General features: G+C 45.5%; 1 protein-coding gene across 1 annotated transcript; it reads right to left on the reverse strand.

The window, feature by feature from the left end:
- Positions 1-5,513: 5,513 nt before the first annotated feature.
- On the reverse strand, positions 5,514-7,383 carry LOC9661099. The gene is made up of 2 exons (XM_002992255.2): positions 6,511-7,383; positions 5,514-6,459 (listed from the first exon to the last, which is right to left on the reverse strand). Exons 1-2 carry the CDS (start codon positions 7,298-7,300, stop codon positions 5,525-5,527), a joined length of 1,725 nt encoding a protein of 574 aa, XP_002992301.1. The 5' UTR covers positions 7,301-7,383; the 3' UTR covers positions 5,514-5,524.
- Between the last annotated feature and the right edge of the window lie 15,468 nt (positions 7,384-22,851).

Below are 22,851 nucleotides of genomic sequence, written 5' to 3' on the forward strand. Positions count from 1 at the left end.
TTCTTCAATCTTTCTAATAGGATGCACCACCCCATGGGGATACTCTTTTATAGAATGTGTTGCAAGCTCAATACATTTCCCAAATCTTATAGGTTGCAAGCAGCTTCATGACACACAAGGGTGTGATTGTCATAATCCTTAATGTGGGAAGGCTTTCTTAAATAGCCATGTTGAGGACATAGGCTAAACGCACCTAGTGACTCTGCATAAGATGGCAAACTGGAATATGAAGATTTTCTTGCACACTTGGTTAACAATGATTACAAATGTGACTTCTTTATTTACAAATTAACTCTTTTCTATTTGTTTTGCTAGGTTTATTCTTGGGATTACCATGCTCTATGCCATATTGGGAACTGTCAGAAGGCCACATGAGCTGACAAGTGTGTTGCTCTTTCTTTATTAGGACATAACAGCTCTATAGACATATCCTGAAATGATTGACTCAGAGGTCTTCATCCATCATTCCCTTGCTATCAACACTGTTTGGTCATGACCATGCAGATCTTGTTGGAGTCCAAATGAGATTGTGCTTGAGAAGGAGAGTGCCTTTGAGGATATTCTTAGGAGATTTTGCAATAGGTGATATTAGTGTTTGAAATAATCTATAATATTTATTCTAAAATATTTCTATGTTATTAGATCCACCCTTATCACATGTCTTGATGATGTGGAAGTTCATATGGACCAAAGTCAATTCCACTTACCTATTTATGCTGAATGCATGGCACAACATTTTATGCAACATGAGCCAATAGTAAAGGAGCATTCCGCTATACCCATTCCTGCATTTTTGGACATAGAAGCAAAAGAAGACTAAATATTTCTGATTTTAATAATAATTATATTGTTTAATAAATTATTTTCTTTCTTTGTAGACAAAAAGACTAGTTAGTGTCAAACCAATAACCTGTGTAAGCTTTTGGAATACCTTAAACACATAAATTTTAACCTAAAAAATCTTGGTTTACGATGAACTAAGTGCGTAACTTTAGCTAATTAGGGGACTGTATTAACTTCCTTTAACTTTCATTGACTTGAGCTCAACTCAAAAACTACTCAGCCCCCCCCAACCCCAACCCCAAAATGGTTCAATAACACCTTAGGGAATTCCTTCAAAAGTGGATCCTAAACTTCAATATCTTTCTTATACTTCCCCCCAAGAGATGCACTTTAGGCTTCATTTGTATTAGTAATCTTGGGAAGAATGGTTTTATGATAGGAAGCCAAGGATGGATTGAGAGTGCAATGTTTTGCATATCGAAGTTTGTGGCATTGTGAAAGAGATTGTCCAAACATACAATAATAGTGATACTCCATTGATTAATGTTTTTGAGTTGGTGAAGTGCACACATAAAATAGTTACGCATTTCTTTCTAATATGATCATGTCTCATTTGGTGTACATTTATGGTGGGGTTTATATGAAGTGCATTCAAGAGGAGTTCCATGACATTTTTCTGGGTGAGTTGCATGATGATTTACCCTCAGAACATAGAATTCAACATGAGATCAACTTTGTTCCTAGAGCTATTCCTTATTATTGATAGCCAGACTTATACTATTCTTGCTGAAAATAAGGAGATCAATAGGCAACTTATTGAGTAACTTTGGAAACAGTGGTTATGGATAAGTAAGTTTCCTTGGGCTTCTTTAGTGGTGAAGGGATTGAATGATGAAGAACATATTACTAATCCCTTGTATTGATTATTTTCTTATTTGTCTTCATAGTGCTCAATACTTTATAAAGATTCATTTGAGGCAACATATCATCATATTTCTGTTAAGCTGAAAGATGTTCCAAAGACTACATTCTGAACAAGGACAGGTCACTACAAGTTTTTGTAATGCTGTTTGGTTTGACAAAAGTTTCTAAAACTTTTCAAAGGTGATGAATCAAATTTTACAACCTTACTTGAGGATGTTTACTATTGATTTCTTGATGATATTCTTGTGTTTAGCTTTATAGTGGAGGAAAATGACATGCATATGTAAAAGTGTTTTGCAACATTTGAGGGACAACAAACTCTACTTAAAGTTATCCCAAGTGCAAGTTTTTCTTAGAGAAAATTGGATATCTTGGGCATTTGATTTAGTACATAGTGTGAGAGTTAATCCCACAAAAATTCAAGTTATGCTTGATTGGCCTATACCTTTAATAGTGCATGATCTCTTTGGTATGGCTAGAGTTTTTCGACAATTTGTGAAAGACTTCTCAAAAATATCTACTCTTTTGGTCAATCTTTTTTAGAACATATTGAAATTCATAGTTGGGATGAGAAGTGTCAAATATCATTTTAGTGATTGAAGCAATGTTGAGTCTTTTGAAGATTTTTAATCCTAAAAACTCTTTTGTGATCGAGACAAATTAAAGTGACATTGCTATTAGAGACATATTGCTTCAAGTTGGGCATCCTCTCACATACATAAGCCATAATTCTGATGCCACATAGTGAAATTGGCCTACTTGAAATAAGGAGTTGTGATTGTTATTTTGAAGAAATAGTGATATTATATGTATGGATGTGGACTCAAACCATCAATCTCTCCAATATTTCAGTCATCAAAAAGATCTTCAAGGCCAATTTACTTATTGACAAGAGTTCTTGTAGAAGATATTTGTTAAGATCTAGTGGTGCTAACATATTATCCAAGATGATGAATTCTATCTCATTTAAAAAGCTATCCAACAATCTCTTAAATGAGTTTAAAGAGTTTGTTAACTTTAACTCTTTTATCACTTTATTGAGGGACACCTCTACAAATTTGAAGGGTGATAAGTTTGTGTCATTTGAGGTACAAAATAGAATCTTGGTAAAGAAAGGATGTGTAGTGGTTCTTTATGTTAACAAACTCATCAAATGGATCTTAGTTTAGTGTCATGAAGACATATATATTGGTGAAGAGGCATTTTTTTGGCTTGGGATGAAGTCAAGTGTTGAGAAGTACATACATAGTTATTTGACTTACCAGGAAATCAAAGTTGATCATCAAAAGTTCACAAGCCTCTATTATCCTCCACATCTACCCAAAAAAAAATAGGATAACATCTCAATGGACTTTATCATTAGTTTGTCCTTAGTCCTTTCAAAGAAATGATGTTATTTAGGCTATTATTGATTATTTGATGAATATGGCTACATCAACCATTCCCTACTCCCCAAAACCCAAAGCCAAAACCCTATCTCCCCAACTTATCACCCTAGTGGTCAAGTTGGCCAAAACCCAAACAAAGAGGAGTAAACAAAGGTTTATTTTGTGGCAATATCTACTGTTGCCATTGCTGTTGGTATTGCCATATCACTACCCCATGCTTGAGACCAAATAATCTGTGCCACATTACTTAGCACTGCATTGTGTTTGGTGCTTGTGGCTTTGGCTTTAGGGAGAGCAAGTTAGCTGTAGATGGGTGGCAATCAGTGGGAAACATGGCTCACTTCTTCCCAATGAAGATAAAAATTAAAACTTCTAAACTTATTTAGGTATTTGTAGACTGATTATTCAATCTCTAAGGCAAACCTTAATGGTCCCACTCTCTAGGAAAATACAACAGCCTTGATTGCTATAGGCTTAGTTGATGGAGTGGAGATCCATCCTAAGTATCCAATGAAGTTTCTGCTGGTTGTGTTGAAGGAGGCAATGAGGTTTACTCCTAAGTTCACATCTAAGTTTTAGAAAATGGTTTTTGATAAGCTATAAACTAAGCTAAGCATGAGCATGGTGAGCATCTATAATCAGATGGGTAGATAGAGCTTATAAATCAATTGTTGGAAGATATGCTTATGAGAAACTTGAGTCAATAAGGAGTATGGAAAAAATACTTGCCTTTACTCCAGTTTATTCATAATAGCGCTCATCAATCGGCTATTGGCATGTTTCTATTCATGTATGTATCCCATGAGTTTGAGTTTGGCTATGGTTCAAATGCCTCATACTTGTGATTTCTTAGAGGATATGGAAAACAAACTTGAGTTGGCAAAGTTGATTGTGAGATAAGCTCAAGAATGAGAGAAGAGACTGATTCATAAACATCATCTTCATAGGAGTATAAAATTGGTGACAAGGTCTTCCTTAAGCTATTGCATGCACAATAATCTTTGAAAGGAGGTGGCAGTGTTAAATTATCTCCATACTATTGTGAGCACTAGATAATTTCATAGCCATTTATCACAATATCGGTGTTGCTGTTTGTACATCTTTTCTCCATGGTTATATTGCTTTGGATTCCCATCACATAAGGCTTATTTAGCTTCTAAAGGCTACTATATGTAGCTTTTTCATAAGGGATAGAAGAATGACACAAAAAACAATAATATTGGCCTAGGGGATTTAAGGCAACACCTTAAGAGTTGGGAGGTTGGAGCTTGTAAAGAATTTATTTGGTTTGCAGCAACCCTATAGTCGTTTTGAGGAAATGTCCTATAGGGACTAATACAAATAAATTGCTATGCGTTGCATGTAGCAACGCTTGGTTTGCTTAATGGTAGTTTTATTATTACTTATTAATCTAATTGATCAAATAAAGTTTATAATTATAAGCATGTTTATAATTTATAAACACAAGATTAATCTTATTGCATATCAACCATTAGATGATAGAATAAAAAAGAATATACTAGAAAGGGTTTAAGAAAATTTATAATTTATAAACATGTTTATAAATTATAAATACCAGATTAATCTAAATGAATACCAACCGTTAGATGGTAGAATATCCTAGAATATCCAAGCATATTCTAGATATATTCAGTCCCAGCAAACCAAAAACCAGATGTACTGCCCTCTGGAGAGAACTACCTAGTGAAGCAAAATCAGGCCTAAACTTGCAATGAGAATGGCTGTAGTACTGTGTCCAGGACGACATCCCATCTATGCAGACCTGTGAACACTCTGGCTGTGGCAAAGTCTGAGCCAAAACCAAAGGTAGGAGGTCCTATGTCTCATAGATTCCTCCAATCAAGAACCTAGTGAGCTAAACAGATTGTTTAGGGATGCGCTGTTTCCAGAGGTCAGCTGTGAGCTACAATCAAAGCTCTATAAATCACTCTGAGTGCAACACTCATCTACACAATTAAACATTTTAAACATTCCTAAATGCTTCAAGAGGCATGAGACTACTGTTGTCATCCTCTTCCTTTTATAGCCGTCTCTCAACATATCTCATTTGTCTCTTATTGAGGATTCTTCCTGCCTGGATCAAGGGAATATGTGTGCATCTCCATGTCATGCCATAAATACTGCATCGATCAAAACTCAACTTCAACTATTTCCAGTCTAGATGGTAAATGCTAGCTGGGGCAAGAGATCATCACCTAGTGGATAATAAATCTGGGAATTGAAGCACAGAATCTGTATAGACATTGGCCATGAAACCCTCTCTTGTTCTTAGGTTTTGAGACTGATTTAAAAGGCCTTTTCTTATGTGCATTGAGGCTAGGTAAAGATAACTCCTCAAACATTAAAGACAATACAATAAAGTTGTGGTATGAAGCTAATCCTGATTTAATCAATGAGTAAGAGCCAATTTAGAGCCTCAGCTTTTTCCTATTCGGTTCCATATAGTCATCATCATCATCATCATCATCATCTTCATCTTCATCATCATCCTCATCATCATCCTCTTTCTCTTCCACTTTGATTTGCTTAGCCTGTGGAAGTCCCAGAAGATATTTGTCATGCTCTTGCAGCATCCGCAGCCCTTCCCCAACACCCAGTGACCAGTTGACACCTTCATGGTTGATGAAACTGGGATACAACGACCCAGGCAAGCCTTCCTCCTTGGCCCAGTCGAAATCTATGAAACGCACCTCAAGCTGCCCATTCGTCATCTTCACCATGACATTGCTGTCCCGCATGTCACCATGAACGCCATAAGTCGTTCCACCCTTCCACTTCCGCACTTCAACCTTGTGTGCCTTTGCCAGATTGGAAACAACTTCGTCTCTGAGGTTATCCGCCTCCGGGAGGCCATACAAGAGCTTCCAACCGTCTTCTTCCGGGAGCCATTCCATCCTCACTTCAAGCCAGCCTCCCCCAACCTGTTTTAAGGAGAGAAGCTTTGGCGCAAGTCCTGCCTCACCCCACGCCCTATGAACATCAGCCCCGTAGTCCTGCTGACAGTACTTGATGACACAATCTTCTCCAGGCTTCTTCAGAATGTAGACCCGCTTGTGCTCACATGCCAGATCCACCCTGACCCCCGGCTTCACTGCTTCACGATGCAGCAGCCCTGGAATCCTCCTCCTAAACAGCTCACGCCTCTTGGAGGACGGTCCTTTCTTGCAATTTCGATCGCCCCAATTCCCGTAGAAAGTTATCAGCCTTGCGACTGCAGCTTTGATTGCCATGCAAGTCCTCACACCATCCATCGCTAGCGACACATCATGTCCGTGGAGCGGAGCGAGATAAGCGGACGCCAATGGCTGATAGCAAATCTTGTCCTTTTTCTCACCACCATCACCTGAATATTCAAAGTAAAAGTATATGAAAACCGCATGAATGGAATGCTCACCTGCTGGCAACGTGATAACCCCTCCAACTAAGAGCAGCTGACCAATGTGTTGAACGATGAGAGCTGGTAAGCAGGTGTCAGACATAAGCGCCTTCACACCCCTCCGTGCTGCGTTCCAGTTGAGCTCGTAGTTGGTGACAGCCTGCATCAGTGGTTCAGTGTGGCTCGTCGATGTTCCTCGCTTCACTTCTTTAAGTAGCACGAGAGCATCGTGAAGAGGATCCCAAGTCCAAAGATCTGTCGTGTGCTTATTACAAGAACCTGTGTACATCTCGTCGACAACGTTCACCTCGAGGTACCCCCGCCATATTTGCCGCAGTTCGGTCCTCAGGTCGCTCTCGTGGTCGTAGAAAGTGGAGCAGGCAGTTACCAAGTCATTGAAGTGCATGTAGTCGGCCATGGTGGGATCAGGCAATTCTCCCCTCAAGTCGCTGATAAAACGTCCAAAGACTTTGTGCATCAGCTGTAACGGTAATGGGGGTACCGCAGTGGCAGGCATGAAGCTGAGAACCTGCGGATCTGGCACCATCTGTCTTGCCATGACAACGTTGTAGCCCTGGCTTGAAGGAGAGCAACACGGATTCGACAAACTTGTATTGCCAATGTATGTGTAATCCCCATCAGGGAGAAGTTCATCAGGGGCAAGGAAGATCTTGCCACTAGAGGAATACACACATGGGGGGCTTTCGCTGCATTCCCCGAACTTACGGCCTAGAACCTGCAGAATCGCTCCAAGCGTACAGCCGCTGCCGAATTCGAGCGCCTTCCCTTTGCAAGTGATTGTCGCCATGACTGCCCTAAACCTAATTGTGCGGTGGTGATTAAAAGGAATATGCCTCAACGTTTCTTTTCGTCACCAACTATGGTATAAAGGTTTTCAAAAAAAAAAAGAAAATATTTTGTGATGGGTCAAGAAAAATTATAATTTGAAATGCTATCCATAGTGGTTTATAAAAACAAAGTTCATTAGAACAAAAGCAAAGTTCATCGTTGTGACCGCCAAGGTGGAGCTGTCGACCTGAATTGCCAGGGAGCTGGTACTCTGTACTAGGAAGGAGGTGCTAAAAGTACTTCCTTTCCTTCAACCTCGTGGATTAAAATAATTTCCAGCTTTGTAAAAGGTTGGAAACACTGGAAGTGCACCAGAAAACATGATGTACTTCCAGTTTTTTGCAAAAACCCATATTAATAAACCCTAGACTATGGCTTCTTCTTTCATGGCAAGATGGGTGCAGGTTTGAGTGCAGCGACCCGGGCATCTGGATCACAGCCTCCTTGAAGTAGCATCTTCCCGAACAGCTCCAGAGCCATTCTAGCGTCCCCACCTCATGGCAGTATGGCTACATAAGGGCCAAGCAAGCAAAAAAAAGGGTGTCATGGCAGCCATGGCTATGTGCCAGCAGTGCCAGATGCCACAGCCAAACTGCCATGGCCTAGTGCTCCTTGGTTGTCCTATCCTCACCATAGAAATGCTCCTAATTCGCTGATCCCTGTTCAGCCCCCAATCCTAAATGCTCTCATGAATTATTTTGTAAACTATGCTTGTCTGCTAACACTTAAGTGATACAAGCTGCTCATATTTTAATGCTAGAGTAAAGAAAATACCAAGTCTTGGATTTTATAGCAAATTATTAATAATTAAAGATCATTAAATTTTGAGATAAATTGAACTCGTAGTTAATAATTACTGATGATTTGTATAAATAAACTGTAATAATTCAAAACCATAACTAAATAAAATAAATTATTAATATAATATAATCTGAATAACACTTTTTATAGCAACTAATACTTTAAAACATATTTTTCAGCTAATTATATATAAAACCATTGAAACAAATTGTAAAAATAGTATTTACTAAATAATATTCTATTTAATCTTATTTTAGGGATGATACCGAGAGTGTCTTGGAAGACATGGTAAACTATCATCTAATAAATATTGAGGGAGTAGACTCAATATCTCAAGGGATCCCAACATTAGCGAATACAAGCTAACAACATATGTCATATGTTAAGAGTCATTTTAGATATGACGAACACAAGAGTGATATAAGATGGGTGTGTATGGACTTAGGGCATGTTATCATTTTGGATCTTCTCCTCTTCCTGGTTTCTCTTCCTCCTGTCCTTTTCCTACTTCTCCATGTGTAGCATATGTGATCATTGTAGTGCATGTGGTCTTTACCTTGTATTTTATAGTGATTTACCATAGAATAACCACAAAGTGGTACCTAAACCATCAATGTGCCACGTGCCACATCCCACGTGTCCATAGACCTGAGTTTTAGGGCATTGGGCCACTGCATGAAGGAATAGAGCCAAACTCCCAAGTATGGAGCTAAGGAGTGACGAAACTGGAGCACAGAGCAACTCTCAACCATACAACCCAAGAAGCATAGGGACAAAAGCATGGAATGATTTGAAATAGTCCTAGAGCATCCAACATCCTATAGCACACAAAACGGAGTGGTTTAGGGTTTAAGGTTCCCCCAGTATCCTTCCGGTGCTCGCGGCCTACCACACCCCAGGGAGATAAGCACTTTGGTCTTTCACCCCATGTGTCCATGTCCAAGCCGGAACCCGAGTCCGAGATGGTGCCCGAATCCGACTCTGACATAGTGCACGCAGGGTGGAGCCCGGCAGCCCGCGCATGCACTGGAAGTCCAGCTGGGGGTGTGGAGCTGGGCACCCGAGGTCTGACCTCGGGCTGCCCAACACTCGCATCCCCCACTATCCTTTCGGTGTTCGCGGCCTACCACGCCCCAGGGAGACAAGCACTTTGGGCTTTCACCCCCACGTGTCCATGTCCGAGCTGGAACCCGAGTCCGAGATGGAGCCCGAGTCCGACTCCAACATGGTGCATGCGGGGTGGAGCCGGGCAGCCCGTGCATGCACTGGAAGTCTAGCTGGGGGTGTGGAGCCGGGCACCCGAGGCCTGACCTCGAGCTGCCCAACACTCGCATCCCCCACTATCCTTCCGGTGCTCGTGGCCTACCACGCCCCAGGGAGACAAGTGCTTTGGGCTTTCACCCCCACGTGTCCATGTCCGAGCCGGAACCCGAGTCCGAGATGGAGCCCGAGTCCGACTCCGACATGGTGCATGCGGGGTGGAGCCCGGCAGCCCGCGCATGCACTAGAAGTCCAACTGGGGGTGTGGAGCCGAGACACCCGAGGGCTAGCCTCAGCTGCCCAACACTCACATCCCCCACTATCCTTCCAGTGCTCGCAGCCTACCACACCCTAGGGAGACAAGCACTTCACCCCAGGGAGTCAAGCACTTCACCCCACACGCTCGAGCCTGAGCCCAAGCCCATGTTGCCCGGGTCCGTCGGGCTACTGTACCCTTTGGTTTTATTCCTTCTGTGGGTGGGACAAATCGGTGGGACAGAGGGATGAACCTCAGCGGATTGTAGCAGCAAGGCTACTTTGCCACTTACAGTACCCCGTCCCCTATTTAAGTCTTCTGCAAAGGATTTATCTCCTCGACCATTCGAAATTGGATTTCCAAGCCGCGCCCCCGGGGCAGCATTGGCCCCGAGGGATGGCACTTGCGTCATGTGTTCTCGGGGGAGCACGGGGCCCCCCTAACCGTAATCAGGTAACAGCTGAGGAGGTAGAGAGCACCGCATCTAGCATGGATTTTCACTTAGAGGCGTTCAGTCATAATCCCATGCATGGTAGCTTCGTGCCACTGGCTTTTCAACCAAGCGCAATTACCAATTGTGCGAATCAACGATTCCTCTCGTACTAAGTTGAATTACTATTGTGGCACAGCTCATTAGTAGGGTAAAACTAACCTATCTCACGACAGTCTAAATCTAGCTCACGTTCCCTATTGGTGGGTGAACAATCCAACGCTTGGTGAATTCTGCTTCACAATGATAGGAACAGCCGACATCGAAGGATCAAAAAGCAACGTCGCTATGAACGCTTGGCTGCCACAAGCCAGTTATCCCTGTGGTAACTTCCAGACAGCCTTTTTAGCAGCCAAACACGCATGCCTTGAACGACTAAACCTGCAAGAAGATCAGCACCATCGTTGGTGGAAGGTGGATGAATCGATCATATGCACCCTCCCCAACATGGCATCGGGACTAGTCTTCGAGGCAGGACAGGCTGGACGCTTGTACCCCATCGTTACCCCCGAGTACGAGGACCTCCCCGACATGAGCAGAGCTAAACCGATCAGAGTGATTCAAATGGAGAAAAAAACTGCCAACGTTGATCCTTTGATCCCAGAAAACCAATATGCTCGCCTCTACTGGTTCCGCCAACAAACCTTGGACGAACTCAAGTGGGATCCCGCAGAGTGGCATTGGAGGGGAACCACGTGCAAGGACTTCTTCCAGTACGAGATCAAGCTAGGCCGAAAACTGATCAGGGTGCCGACTCGATCCTCCCTCATCCGGAAAGCAAAGGCCCAACAGATCCATTCCAGGAACCACTCACACTGCATCAACAAGATCTGGAAGGGGCGCTGGTCAGCTAAGAACCGCTACTTCATGTGGCTGGCCCAACAAGAACGTCTCCCCTCTCTGGTCGCCATACATCTTCCGAACACAGCCTGCAAGACCTGTGGCGCCACAGAAACACAACGACACATCTTATGGGAATGTCCGACAGCACAGGAAGTATGGGAAGGTGCAGCAGCGGTATTCAAATGAACGTCAACCGGAGGAGCTGCAATCACATACGAATCAGCACTCTGGGGTAGCTTCATCCAAGGAAAAACAAAGAATCCTGATGCATGGAAGTGGAGACACAACGAGGCCCCACACTTTGATCAACTCAACCAAACTCAGACACACATTACGCATCTCCACCAGGAGCTCTTCGATGCGCTTCGGGGATGCACACTAGCAGAGATATGGAAGGCTCGCTGCGCCAGGCTGTTCGAGGACACGGACCCCTCGGCTCGAGGAACTATCTCAAAGGTTTGGTCCAGACTGATCGTCTCACTCGCGGCCCACCTGGACACGCTGATCAAACGAGGCGAGGAAGGGAAGATAGCGAAGGAGAAGGAGCTGTGGCCGTTTTTTAGAGGAAGAAGCGAGGCTGGAGAAGAAGAATGGATGTGGAAGCCACCAATATGGATTTGGCAGCACATGTTCAGGAACGAAGGCACGTGTACCTCCCCGAGTCGACAGAGTTCCACACCAGGAACTTCGAAAGCTTGGACATCGGACATCACAGGCTCGAGTACCAGTTCTACTTTGTCCCCTTCGTCCCACCCCCCCTAAAAATCTTGAAGAGCTCTTTCCCAGTTTCGAGCATGTCGAAATCGGACTCTATGGTTTATAGAGGATAAACTAATTAAAACCCCATTGACAAAGTTGGACTAGACATCTAGCAGGGTTACAATCAACGGAACCATGGGACAATCCTTCAAACTTGAAAGATCAGTCCGCCAAAGATGCCTCCTTGCCCCCTACCTGTTCCTGTTCATCGCAGACGGCCTGGCTTACTACCTTACCCAACCAAAGGGCCCAAAAGGCACTCTGCACTTCAGGACATGAACGAAGCCTCAAAGGAGGACCTCCTATCCTCAGCCTTTGCAGACGACACAAGCCTGATCGTGGAGGGATCATTGGAGAACCTTTCAAACGTCAAAAGGGACCTGGACTTCTTCAATGAGGCCATGGGATCAAAAATAAACTGGCACAAATCAGTAGGACTATGGCTCCCCCCTGGCAGTCCTCCAACATGGGGCACGCAGCTGGGCTTCAAATGGCTGGACACAGAGGAGACCACCTGCTACCTCGGTTTCCAAGTCGGATGCCAATATGATCCAGAACCTCAGAACCAAAAAGCAGTTACAAAACTAAGGGATCAACTCAAGTTCTGGGCGAGCAGAAAACTATCATTCTCAACATGCTACGTGGTGGCAAACAGCATCCTGCTTGGAGCGATTTGGTTCCTAGCAGCATGCTGGAACATGGACAGGCGAACGATCCAGGAAATTCGAACCTATGTCTGGAAAGGCTCCTCCTGCGTCTCACGTGGTGGAGCAAAGGTCAACTAGCGGTCAGTAACACTTCCGAATGTAGCGCACGTGGTTTTGACCCTTTATCCTATGGTGATTTACCATAGGATAACACCACGAAGCGGAACCTAAACCCTCTTTGTGCCACGTGACATATGCCACGTGTCACATGCCACGTGTCCATGCCACGTGTCCATGCCACGTGTCTACAGGAACCCGAGGTTCAGGGCCTTGGGCCACTGAACGAAGGAACAGTGCAAAACTCCCAAGCGTGAAGCCAAAGAGTGATGGAACCGAACCACGGAGCAACTCCCAAGCATAAAGCCCAAGGAGCGAAGGGACAGGAGCCCGGAGCGACTTGGAACAGTCCTAGAGTAATCAGCATCCCAATGCTAGGACCAGCACGCAAAACGGAGCCAAACGGAGTCTGACGCTATTTCGGCATACCGGTGGCCTAACGCGAGGATATGGGTACTCCACCAACTAGCATGGAATGGAACTTGGGCTTAGACCCAAGCCGGATGCAGAACAAGGATAGGCACGCAAGCGGGAGCTAGACTATGCCTCAGGTTGGTCGGCCATACCCGACCTACCCACTATCCCTACTATACATTTGGAACCCCCCACAGCCCCCCCCCCTTTGAGGAACACACGCTTTGGGCTTTCACCCCAAGCCTCCCTTAGTATCAGGAGTTAGTCTCTGGGACAAGCTCGAAACTTACTAAATATGGAATGTCCTTAGATTGCGAATTTGGACACGGGACGAACACCATTGTGTTCAGGCCGATCTCTACATTTCGTAGATATGCCAAATGAGCTAATCTAGACACTTTCCATAAATAGCATTTGGGACCGAAATGAGACCAACACAAAGGGTATGATAGCGAAGGTGTTTGGCAGACACGGTAAGCTATCATCTAGCGATATTGAGGGACCAAGCTCAATATCGCGGGGGTTCCCTACACTAGCAAGTGCAAGTCAAGGAATGAGTTTCTCTAACCAGGTCAAGTATGCTTGACAAATAGCACGTAGGAATTCCGTCCTTATGCCCATCTGGTCAAGTGCACACGCGAAGACCAGTTTCTCAACTAGCTTAGGCGGAGACTGATAACGGGCCCAGCAATACTGACCTTCTGCCATCGTGGCAGTAAGGTAAGAGTGTCCGTAAGGACTAGCTGACAGGTAACTTTCGATACCCAAAGTCACATGCGCGACACTCTCCCCCCCTAGGGAAGATCGACGTCCTCGTCGATGCACACTCGAGTCTAGAATACCGCCAAGGAAACAACTCCAGAAAAAGTTCACGGTACTCACACTATGTGAGAAATGCACCAACTTAAATGAGTTAGGAGGCAACCTCTTTGTCTAACGCGGATGCGCTACCAGCTCAGACACCTTCCGGCCGTCGCCGACAAGGAAATGACCAACAGAGTCAGCCACCCTTGCTGCTCTGGTTGTCATCCAGCTTACAAAAGTGTGATATGCCCTGCCCGCAGAGACATAGAGAGAGGAGCCAGGGGCCCCAACCCTCCTAAGCAAAAACTACTGTAAATAGGCAGTTAGAGTTGTTTACACGGTCACGCCCTTTTAACGGAAGAAGGAACATCGACAGAGAGGCGGGTTATGTGACCAGTCGACAGTAGCTACCCCATGACTAGAGATTTCAACATGCACACGAAGTGCCGAAGCCAGTCTGCCTATTACTGACCCAAACTCAAAGATCAATAGATGGACAATATCAAAGTTATAAACAATGATATCTTAGAGTCTTAAGTATCAGTGAATATACCTTAGATTAGAACACAAAAGTATTCCAAGTAAGTTATCATCCCATAAACTAATAGTAGAGTATAGAAACCACCAAGATCACAATAGATGGAAAACATAGGATTCACCATCCAACAAAATTCAATAGTCAATGTATCATCAAGAAAACTCAATGATAAATCTTAACTACTGAAGATGGTAGATAGTATGCCAAACAACTTACCAAAGATAACTCCAAGAACACAAAGCATCATTAACTGACAAGCACAAGGCTCGCGAATGTATCACCAATAGGAAATAACATCCAAATCTATCAGAACTAACTCGAACAATAATCAACAGAATATAATGAATGTGGTAAGACCAACAACCATTCATTTATGTCAACTATCGCAGAAGATAATCTGAATAGATCCCGGTCAACAATATCAAGGAACTCGAGTTGCTCAAGCAAGTGTCAGCAACATCCTACTAATGTCTCAAACCCAAGAGACCAATCTAGAGCAAACCACAAAGAACATGTGGTATTGCGAAAAGCCAAAAGTCATCAAAGAGAACAACTAACTACCATAAAAGGTCATCAATCATCCCATCAATAAGGAGATGCAGAATCATCGTCAAAGAAGGAATCCACCATCCTGAAGAATGGCAAATCATTCGATATTAACAATAATCAAGCAAATCCTTTTGACAAGGATAATCAACTATCCTAGATGATAGTTAATCATCACCAATGATTGCTAGATGCAAAAGCCAACTTCAATAGTGAAGCTAATGAACTAAAATGCCTTCCCCAACAACTTCTAACAAATGGAACAATGAGCATAAAACTCAAATAACCAAAAGCTCGAAGAAGTTTATAGCCAAGTCATGCCTAGCAATGATCACAAGTCTTGCATTGAACTAACTTCAATGCTAAAGAAGAAATCATGGTGTAACCCACAATATCCTCCTCAACACATCCATAAGCTAGACTTCATAATGCCAAAGCTAATGAAGAGCATATCTACATCAATCCAAAAGCTAAGCATAACGAAGCTAAACTCAACAAGTGATCACCAAATGATCCTCCATGAATCCATCTATAGCAAGACGTAACTCACTTCATAACAAGCACAAAAAGAATCATCAATGATTGATATATCCTAATGTAAACCCAACAAGGGACCAACATCTTCAATATCAATCACTAACTTTTCCACTTGTGGAGTTAGCATAGTCCTCGACTAAATCACTTTTCAAGGAAAAGCCAAAGCTTATCCTCTACTAAACAATCTTGTCTGGACACAACTAACTCAAACTTGCCACTTAGTTCGTTTGAACATCAACACAGTTGCTAACTAGCAAATGTATGAATGCCAACAACATAAAGCTACAACCAAATCATCAACACTATCTGCATCGAGACTAATAAAACTCAATATTAATCGAGAGAGAGATATCTCATTTCACTCGAATCTCAATAACAACAATGTCAATGTTAAGGCATCACTTTACTGCCATCAACACCAGAACAAAGCTAGAAGAAAGCATGAGTGAATCACCACCCAAAACTCTCTAGCAACTAAGCTAACCAAAGTCAAAGATACTATACTTAGTATCCAAGACCAATCTTTCAACATTACTCAGGTACAGATAACACTTCCTCAAGGAGTGATTCACCCTGAGCGACTTGGAACAGTCCTAGAGTAACCAGCATCCCAATGCCAGGACCAGCACGCAAAACGGAGCCAAATGGAGTCTGATGTTATTTCGGCATACCGGTGGCCTAACACGAGGATATGGGTACTCCACCAACTAGCATGGAATGGAACTTGGGCTTAGACCCAAGCCGGACGCAGAACAAGGATAGGCACGCAAGCGGGAGCTAGACTATGCCTCAAGTTGGTCGGCCATGCCCGACCTACCCACTATCCCTACTATACATTTAGAACCCCCCACGGGCCCCCCCCCCCTCCCTGAGGAACACACGCTTTGGGCTTTCACCCCAAGCCTCCCTTAGTATCAGGAGTTAGTCTCTGCGACAAGCTCAAAACTTACTAAATATGGAATGTCCTTACATTGCGAATTTGGACATGGGACGAACACTGTTGTGTTCAAGACAATCTCTACATTCCGTAGATATGCCAAATGTGCAAATCTAGACACTTTCCATAAATAGCATTTGGGACCGAATTGAGACTAACACAAAGGGCATGATAGCGAGGGTGTTTGGCAAACACGGTAGCGATATTGAGGGACTAATCTCAATACGCAAGGGTTCTTGTCAAGCCAGTGCAAGACAGAGCAAAAGAGAACTAAAAAGCCGGGCCAAGTATGCTTGGCTGAATAGACACTTAGGAATTCCGTCCTTATGCTCATCCGGCCAAGTACAGATGCAAAGTTCAGTTTACTAACACTTGAACAAGAGGGACCAGCAATACCGAGGGTCCAGCAATACCGGGTCCAGCAATACCGACCTCCTGCCATCGTGGCAGTAAGGTAAGAGTGTTTGTCAGGTAACTTTCGATACCCGATTCGTGACAACTTGGAAATATAGATTAAATCAAAATTGGAAAGATGAAAAAATGTTGGTTCAAGATGAGCCAATGTTTTTCTTGTGTTTGAGAAGTCGTAAGCTCAACTCATAAGTTCAAAATCTACCTAAGCTAGATCCTAGGAGGAGATGAGAGTAGTGACTTGAAGGGGAGTTTACAAGCCACTCACTATGTTACTAAATTTGGTGCAAACAGAGAGTCACTTGCAATTGATATCAAGGGATCTTTGACTGACTAAGCAATCACCTTCTTCTTTCCTTTTGCTCGGGTGGTTGTAGTTTGTTGCTGTTTCCCCCCCCTCTTTCCCCAAGGAAAAAAAGCAAAAGCAAGAAGAGGGCCACGCCTGATTGGAGGAACGGACACCTGAAGCACTGGAAAGGGACAGAAGCACCCGAGAAGCAAAACAAGTGCCAATCGCTCCAAGTCCAGGCCCTTAGAACAAGGCAACTTCCAACCAGTCCAATGCGGCGCCCACCCTATCCGATGTCACAGTCCCAGTTCCGGGGGAGATCCAAGTCGAAGCCAATGAGATCCTTATGGAGCTACAACAACACCAAGTCCTAGAAGCCAAGACACTCGTTCTTGCGATCTTTGAAGGAGGCAAACCTGACCGGGAGTTAGCCAGGCAGTGGTTGGACAAATGCTTCCAAGAGGTAGGAGTTGCTTTTCGGGGTCGACAGGTCACATTCCTCGGCCACAATTGCTATAGCATCGAAGTCTGCACCGAGACGAACCACCACACACTCATCACCACACAACGAATCACGCAGCCAACCTACAAGTGCTTCTTCTACCGCTACCCGCCGGGCTTCTCACCAAGCCAAAAGGAGACGATCCATAGGCCGACGATGGAACTGGACCTCATCATCGACGACCTCTCCAAAACCAACAACACCCCGGTGTTTCTGGCCATGATGGTTGAAGGGTTTGCACAGTACTTGGGGAAAAAGGCCACTCGGGAGGAATCAGGCGGACAGCTCATATATGTCCTGTTCACAGGTAAAGCTATCCCCTACAAGATTCGGATGCTTGGCAAGGTGTACCTGGTCCACATCGTGGAGTCTCGCACAACACCCACAACCACACCAGCACCATCCGCACAAGTTGAGAGCTGCAAGTGCAAGCGAAGCCCGGCCACTCGGACCGTAACCTCAAAGAGACCACCTGGGCGGGATTCAGTGCACCACACTGGATGCGCACAGGGATGGAGAGCTTCGCCCAATCGCTCCTCAGGATGGGGTGCTGCTCCATCAGCTCAACGGTTGCCCTCTCCAACCCAGCCTCACATGGAACGGTCACCGGAAGTGAACACCCAACCCCACGCCAAAGAATCCACCTCCAGGTCCTCTCAACGCCTGCAGGTCCGTCTCTGGATGCATGTCAGCACCTCACAACCAAGGCAGTACCTGGCGGTGTGGCGTTCACCCACAGGGTACACTCTCCCATCCTTCCATATGGCACGGAATCAGCTCCCGGACCAGGGCCTTCATGCTTTCCTTCAGGCCTCTAAAATCATCAACGACATCCCGTACCGAGTGGAAGTGGACAAGTGCACTATAGTGGGCAGCAACATGGACCTGTATGCAGCCCTCCTCACCAAAAGCGGCGTCATCCCCACGAGAGGAGGGAGAGATCGCGAATTCTCGTGGGTGGAATGCCCACGCTTCACATGGCGAGAACGTCAACGCAGAGGCATACAACGTCGTTTGGACCGCTTCTACCTCACCATGGATCTGTGCATGCAAGGGGGGAAGTTGGACATTGACAACACTTACACAGACTTCTCGGACCACCATCTGATCAGACTCACACTTCCCTTTCAAAGATCGAGAGGTCCAAGGAAGCCAGGTACCATACCCAAGAAGTTCTTTGAGGAGCAAGCCAACAATAATCGGGCACACGAGCAATGGAAAAAACACAAAGGGAACCTACACTCCTTCACCCTTCAAATCGCTCAAGAGGCTCGAGCCAAGATCCAAAAAGATAGGAGAGGCGACACCATGATCCAGCCCAACCAGACGGCCCACAACCGCGACCGAATCAATGCTTTCTACGGATTAACCATCTCGGAACACAGGATGCGTAAATTCTAGACAGCCTTTTTAGCAGCCAAACACGCATGCCTTGAACGACTAAACCTGCAAGAAGATCAGCGCCATCGTTGGTGGAAGGTGGATGAATCGATCGTATTCACCCTACCCAACACGGCATCCTTGATATGAGCAGAGCTAAACCGATTAGAGTGATTCAAATAGAGAAAAAAACTGCCAACGTTGATCCATTGATCCCAGAAAAACAATACGCTTGCCTCTACTGGTTCCGCCAACAAACCCTGGATGAACTCAAGTGGGATCCTGCAGAGTGGCATTGGAGGGGAACCACGTGCAAGGACTTCTTCCAGTACGAGACCAAGCTAGGCCGCAAACTGATCAAGGTGCCGACTCAATCCTCCCTCATCCGGAAAGCAAAGGCCCAACAGATCCATTCCAGGAACCACTCACACTGCATCAACAAGATCTGGAAGGGGCGCTGGAAAGCTAAGAACCGCTACTTCATGTGGCTAGCCCAACAAGAACGTCTCCCCTCTCTGGTCGCCATACATCTTCCGAACACAGCCTGCAAGACCTGTGGCGCCACAGAAACACAGCGACACATCTTATGGGAATGTCCGACAGCACAGGAAGTATGGGAAGGTGCAGCAGCGGTATTCAAACGAACGTCAACCGGAGGAGCTGCAATCACATATGAATCAGCACTCTGGGGTAGCTTCATCCAAGGAAAAACAAAGAATCCTGATGCATGGAAGTGGAGACACATAGGGTTTAGGGTTTAGGGTTTAGACCAGACCTCCAACATGGGGCACAGAGCTGGGTTTCAAATGGCTGAACACGGAGGAGACCACCCGCTACCTTGGCTTCCAAGTCGGACGCCAGTATGATCAAGAACCTCAGAACCAAAAAGTAGTTACAAAACTAAGGGATCAACTCAAGTTCTAGGCGAGCAGAAAACTATCATTCTCAGCACGCTGTGTGGTGGCTAACAGCATCCTGCTTGGAGCGATATGGTTCCTGGCAGCATGCTTGGTTTGGTCCAGATTGATCGTCTCACTCACGGCCCGCCTAGACACGCTGATCAAAGGAGGCGTGGAAGGGAAGATAGCGAAGGAGAAGGAGCAGCACAGGAAGTATGGGAAGGTGCAGCAGCGGTACTCAAACGAACAACAACCGGAGGAGCGGCAATCACATACGAATCAGCACTCTGGGGTAGCGTCATCCAGGGAAAAACAAAGAATCCTGATGCATGGAAGTGGAGACACAACGAGGCCCCACACTTTGATCAACTCAACCAAACTCGGACACACATTAAGCATCTCTACCAGGAGCTCTTTGACGCGCTTCGGGGATGTACACTAGCAGAGATATGGAAGGCTCGCTGTGCCAGGCTGTTCGAAGACACGGACCCCTCGGCTCAAGCAACTATCTCAAAGGTTTGGTCCAGATTGATCGTCTCACTCGCGGCCCACCTGGACACGCTGATCAAACGAGGTGTGGAAGGGAAGATAGCGAAGGAGAAGGAGCTGTGGCCGTTTTTTAGAGAAAGAAGCAAGGCTGGAGAAGAAGAATGGTTGTGGAAGCTACCATTATGGATTTGGCAGCACATGTTCAGGAACAACAGTATGTGTAGCTCTCCGAGTCGACAGAGTTCCACACCAGGAACTTTGGAAGTTTGGAGATCAGACATCACGGGCTCGAGTGCCAATTCTACTTTGTCCCCCTCGTCCCACCCCCCCTAAAAATCTTGAAGTGCTCTTTCACAGTTTCAAGCATGTCGAAATCGGAATCTATGGTTTATAGAGGATAAAATAAAAAACCCCATTGACAAAGTCAGCCATTTTTGTGGATCCACCATGATCAAGGCACTCAGAGCAACGCCATTTGATGTATGGGATGTTTCGAGGGGCACGGCTCGTGTCAGAAGCTGCATCAGGCTAGCTTGTTGGAGTGCAGAAACGTAGCTTCAACCCGGATCCGAAAGGAGCAGCTCGCCTTTGGTCGTGATTCCAAATGGATAGCGCCAAGGGTACGGCTACACTGGTATGAGGCTGTGGGACTGGTGTGGTGGCACTACACTTGCACGGCCTGATGGGAGGCTGGAAACAGCAATCCCAGTTGGAGGGGATCAGTCACACAGCAGCGAGGAGAGGACTTCCAGGCAGCAGCAGCATCACCATTACCAGAGACGGCACACTCCTCCTCAGTTCACCGCACTGTGGGATCCAGGACAGTACATCTCCAGGGGCTTCTTATATCTCTGGAAAACTGTAGGTGTCATACAGATAGAGATCAAGCAAGGGCGGTGTACCTTCACTGATCTCACGATCGACTCAAGTCCTTCACATCAGTAGATGCAACCACATGGGAGAGATGAGGCTGGGGACCATGGATAAGGCGCGAAGTTCACCACCAGTACGGATAGGGAGCACGCGTTTGCGGAGTGAGTGGCACGGCTTTGGGCAGCACAGAACCGGACACTAGTTCCTTGATCTGATCTGCACAGAACCGAACCGAACTCTAGTTCCAGGGATCCTCCCTTCATCACAACCCCACCATATGCTCTTTGCCAGTTTCGAGCATGTCGAAACTGGACCTCTATGGTTTTCAAGAGGATAAATATGAAAAGCCCCATTGACAAAGGCGGACTAGATTCCGATTGATTGATCGTCTCACTCGCGGCCCGCCTGGACATGCTGATCAAATGAGGCATGGAAGGGAAGATAGCGAAGGAGAAGGAGTTGTGGCCATTTTTTAGAGGAAGAAGCGAGGCTGGAGAAGAAGAATGGACGTGGAAGCCACCATTATGGATTTGGCAGCACATGTTCAGGAACGAAGGCACGTGTACCTCCCCGAGTCGACAGAGTTCCACACCAGGAACTTCGGAAGTTTTGAGATTGGACATCACAGGCTCGAGTATCAGTTCTACTTTGTCCCCCTCGTCCCACCCCCCCTAAAAATCTTGAAGAGCTCTTTCCCGGTTTCGAGCATGTCGAAATCGGACTCTATCTATGCCCTGGCATCCCGCTCCACCTCATGAGCACACTTCTTCCGAATTCTGCAGCGCCGTCTTCCAACTGGAATTGATGATTGGATCCTGGCTGGTGACTTCAATTTCGTGGACCACGAGGAGGACAAAAGGGGAGGCATAATCCAGGACAGACGTACACGTGCGGAACGCCTTGCATGGAACTCGTTCCTCCTAGAAATTGCCACCTGTGACGCCTACGAGATCCCAGGGTTTGTAACACATGAACCGCGCTTCACATGGCAAGAACGTCAACACAGAGGCATACAATGTCGTCTGGACCGCTTCTACGTCACCATGGACCTGTGCATGCAAGGAGGGAAGTTGGACATCGACAACACCTACACAGACTTCTCAGACCACCATCCGATTAGACTCACACTTCCCTTTCGAATATCGAGAGGTCCAAGAAAGCCAGTTGCCATACCCAAGAAGTTCTTTGAGGAACAGACCAACAATAACTAGGCACACGAGCAATGGGAAAAACACAAGGGGAACCTACACTCCACCCTTCGAATCGCACAAGAGGCTCAAGCCAAGATCCAGAAAGATAAGAGAGGTGTCTTTAACACAGTCCAAAAGGTTCGGAGAATCCTGACCTCGATCAACACCAACCTTCGCAGCAATCTGGATGACCCATGGCTACAAGCACAAAAAATCCAGGTTAAGTGCCAACTGGAAAGGATAGAGGCCGACAAAATGGAAGCCTTCCTAAAAGCAGGACACATTAGATGGCACGCAAGTGAGCTTGCGCTGAATAGGGAGTTCTATCGATCCATAAGATCCAAAGTGGTTTCCCCGCCAATGTTCGGACTGAAGGATGAACAAGGGCATCTGCACACAAAGATTGATGACATGCACAACATGGCAGAACACTACTACTCTCAGTTTTTCAAGGAGGAACCATGGGATGAGGTCAGACAAGACAAACTTGAGCAAGTGCTAGAGCATATACCAACCAAGTACACCCCA

Source organism: Selaginella moellendorffii, unplaced genomic scaffold (assembly GCF_000143415.4).
Source record: "Selaginella moellendorffii unplaced genomic scaffold, v1.0 SELMOscaffold_132, whole genome shotgun sequence".
In the NCBI taxonomy this organism is placed as follows: Eukaryota; Viridiplantae; Streptophyta; class Lycopodiopsida; order Selaginellales; family Selaginellaceae; genus Selaginella; species Selaginella moellendorffii.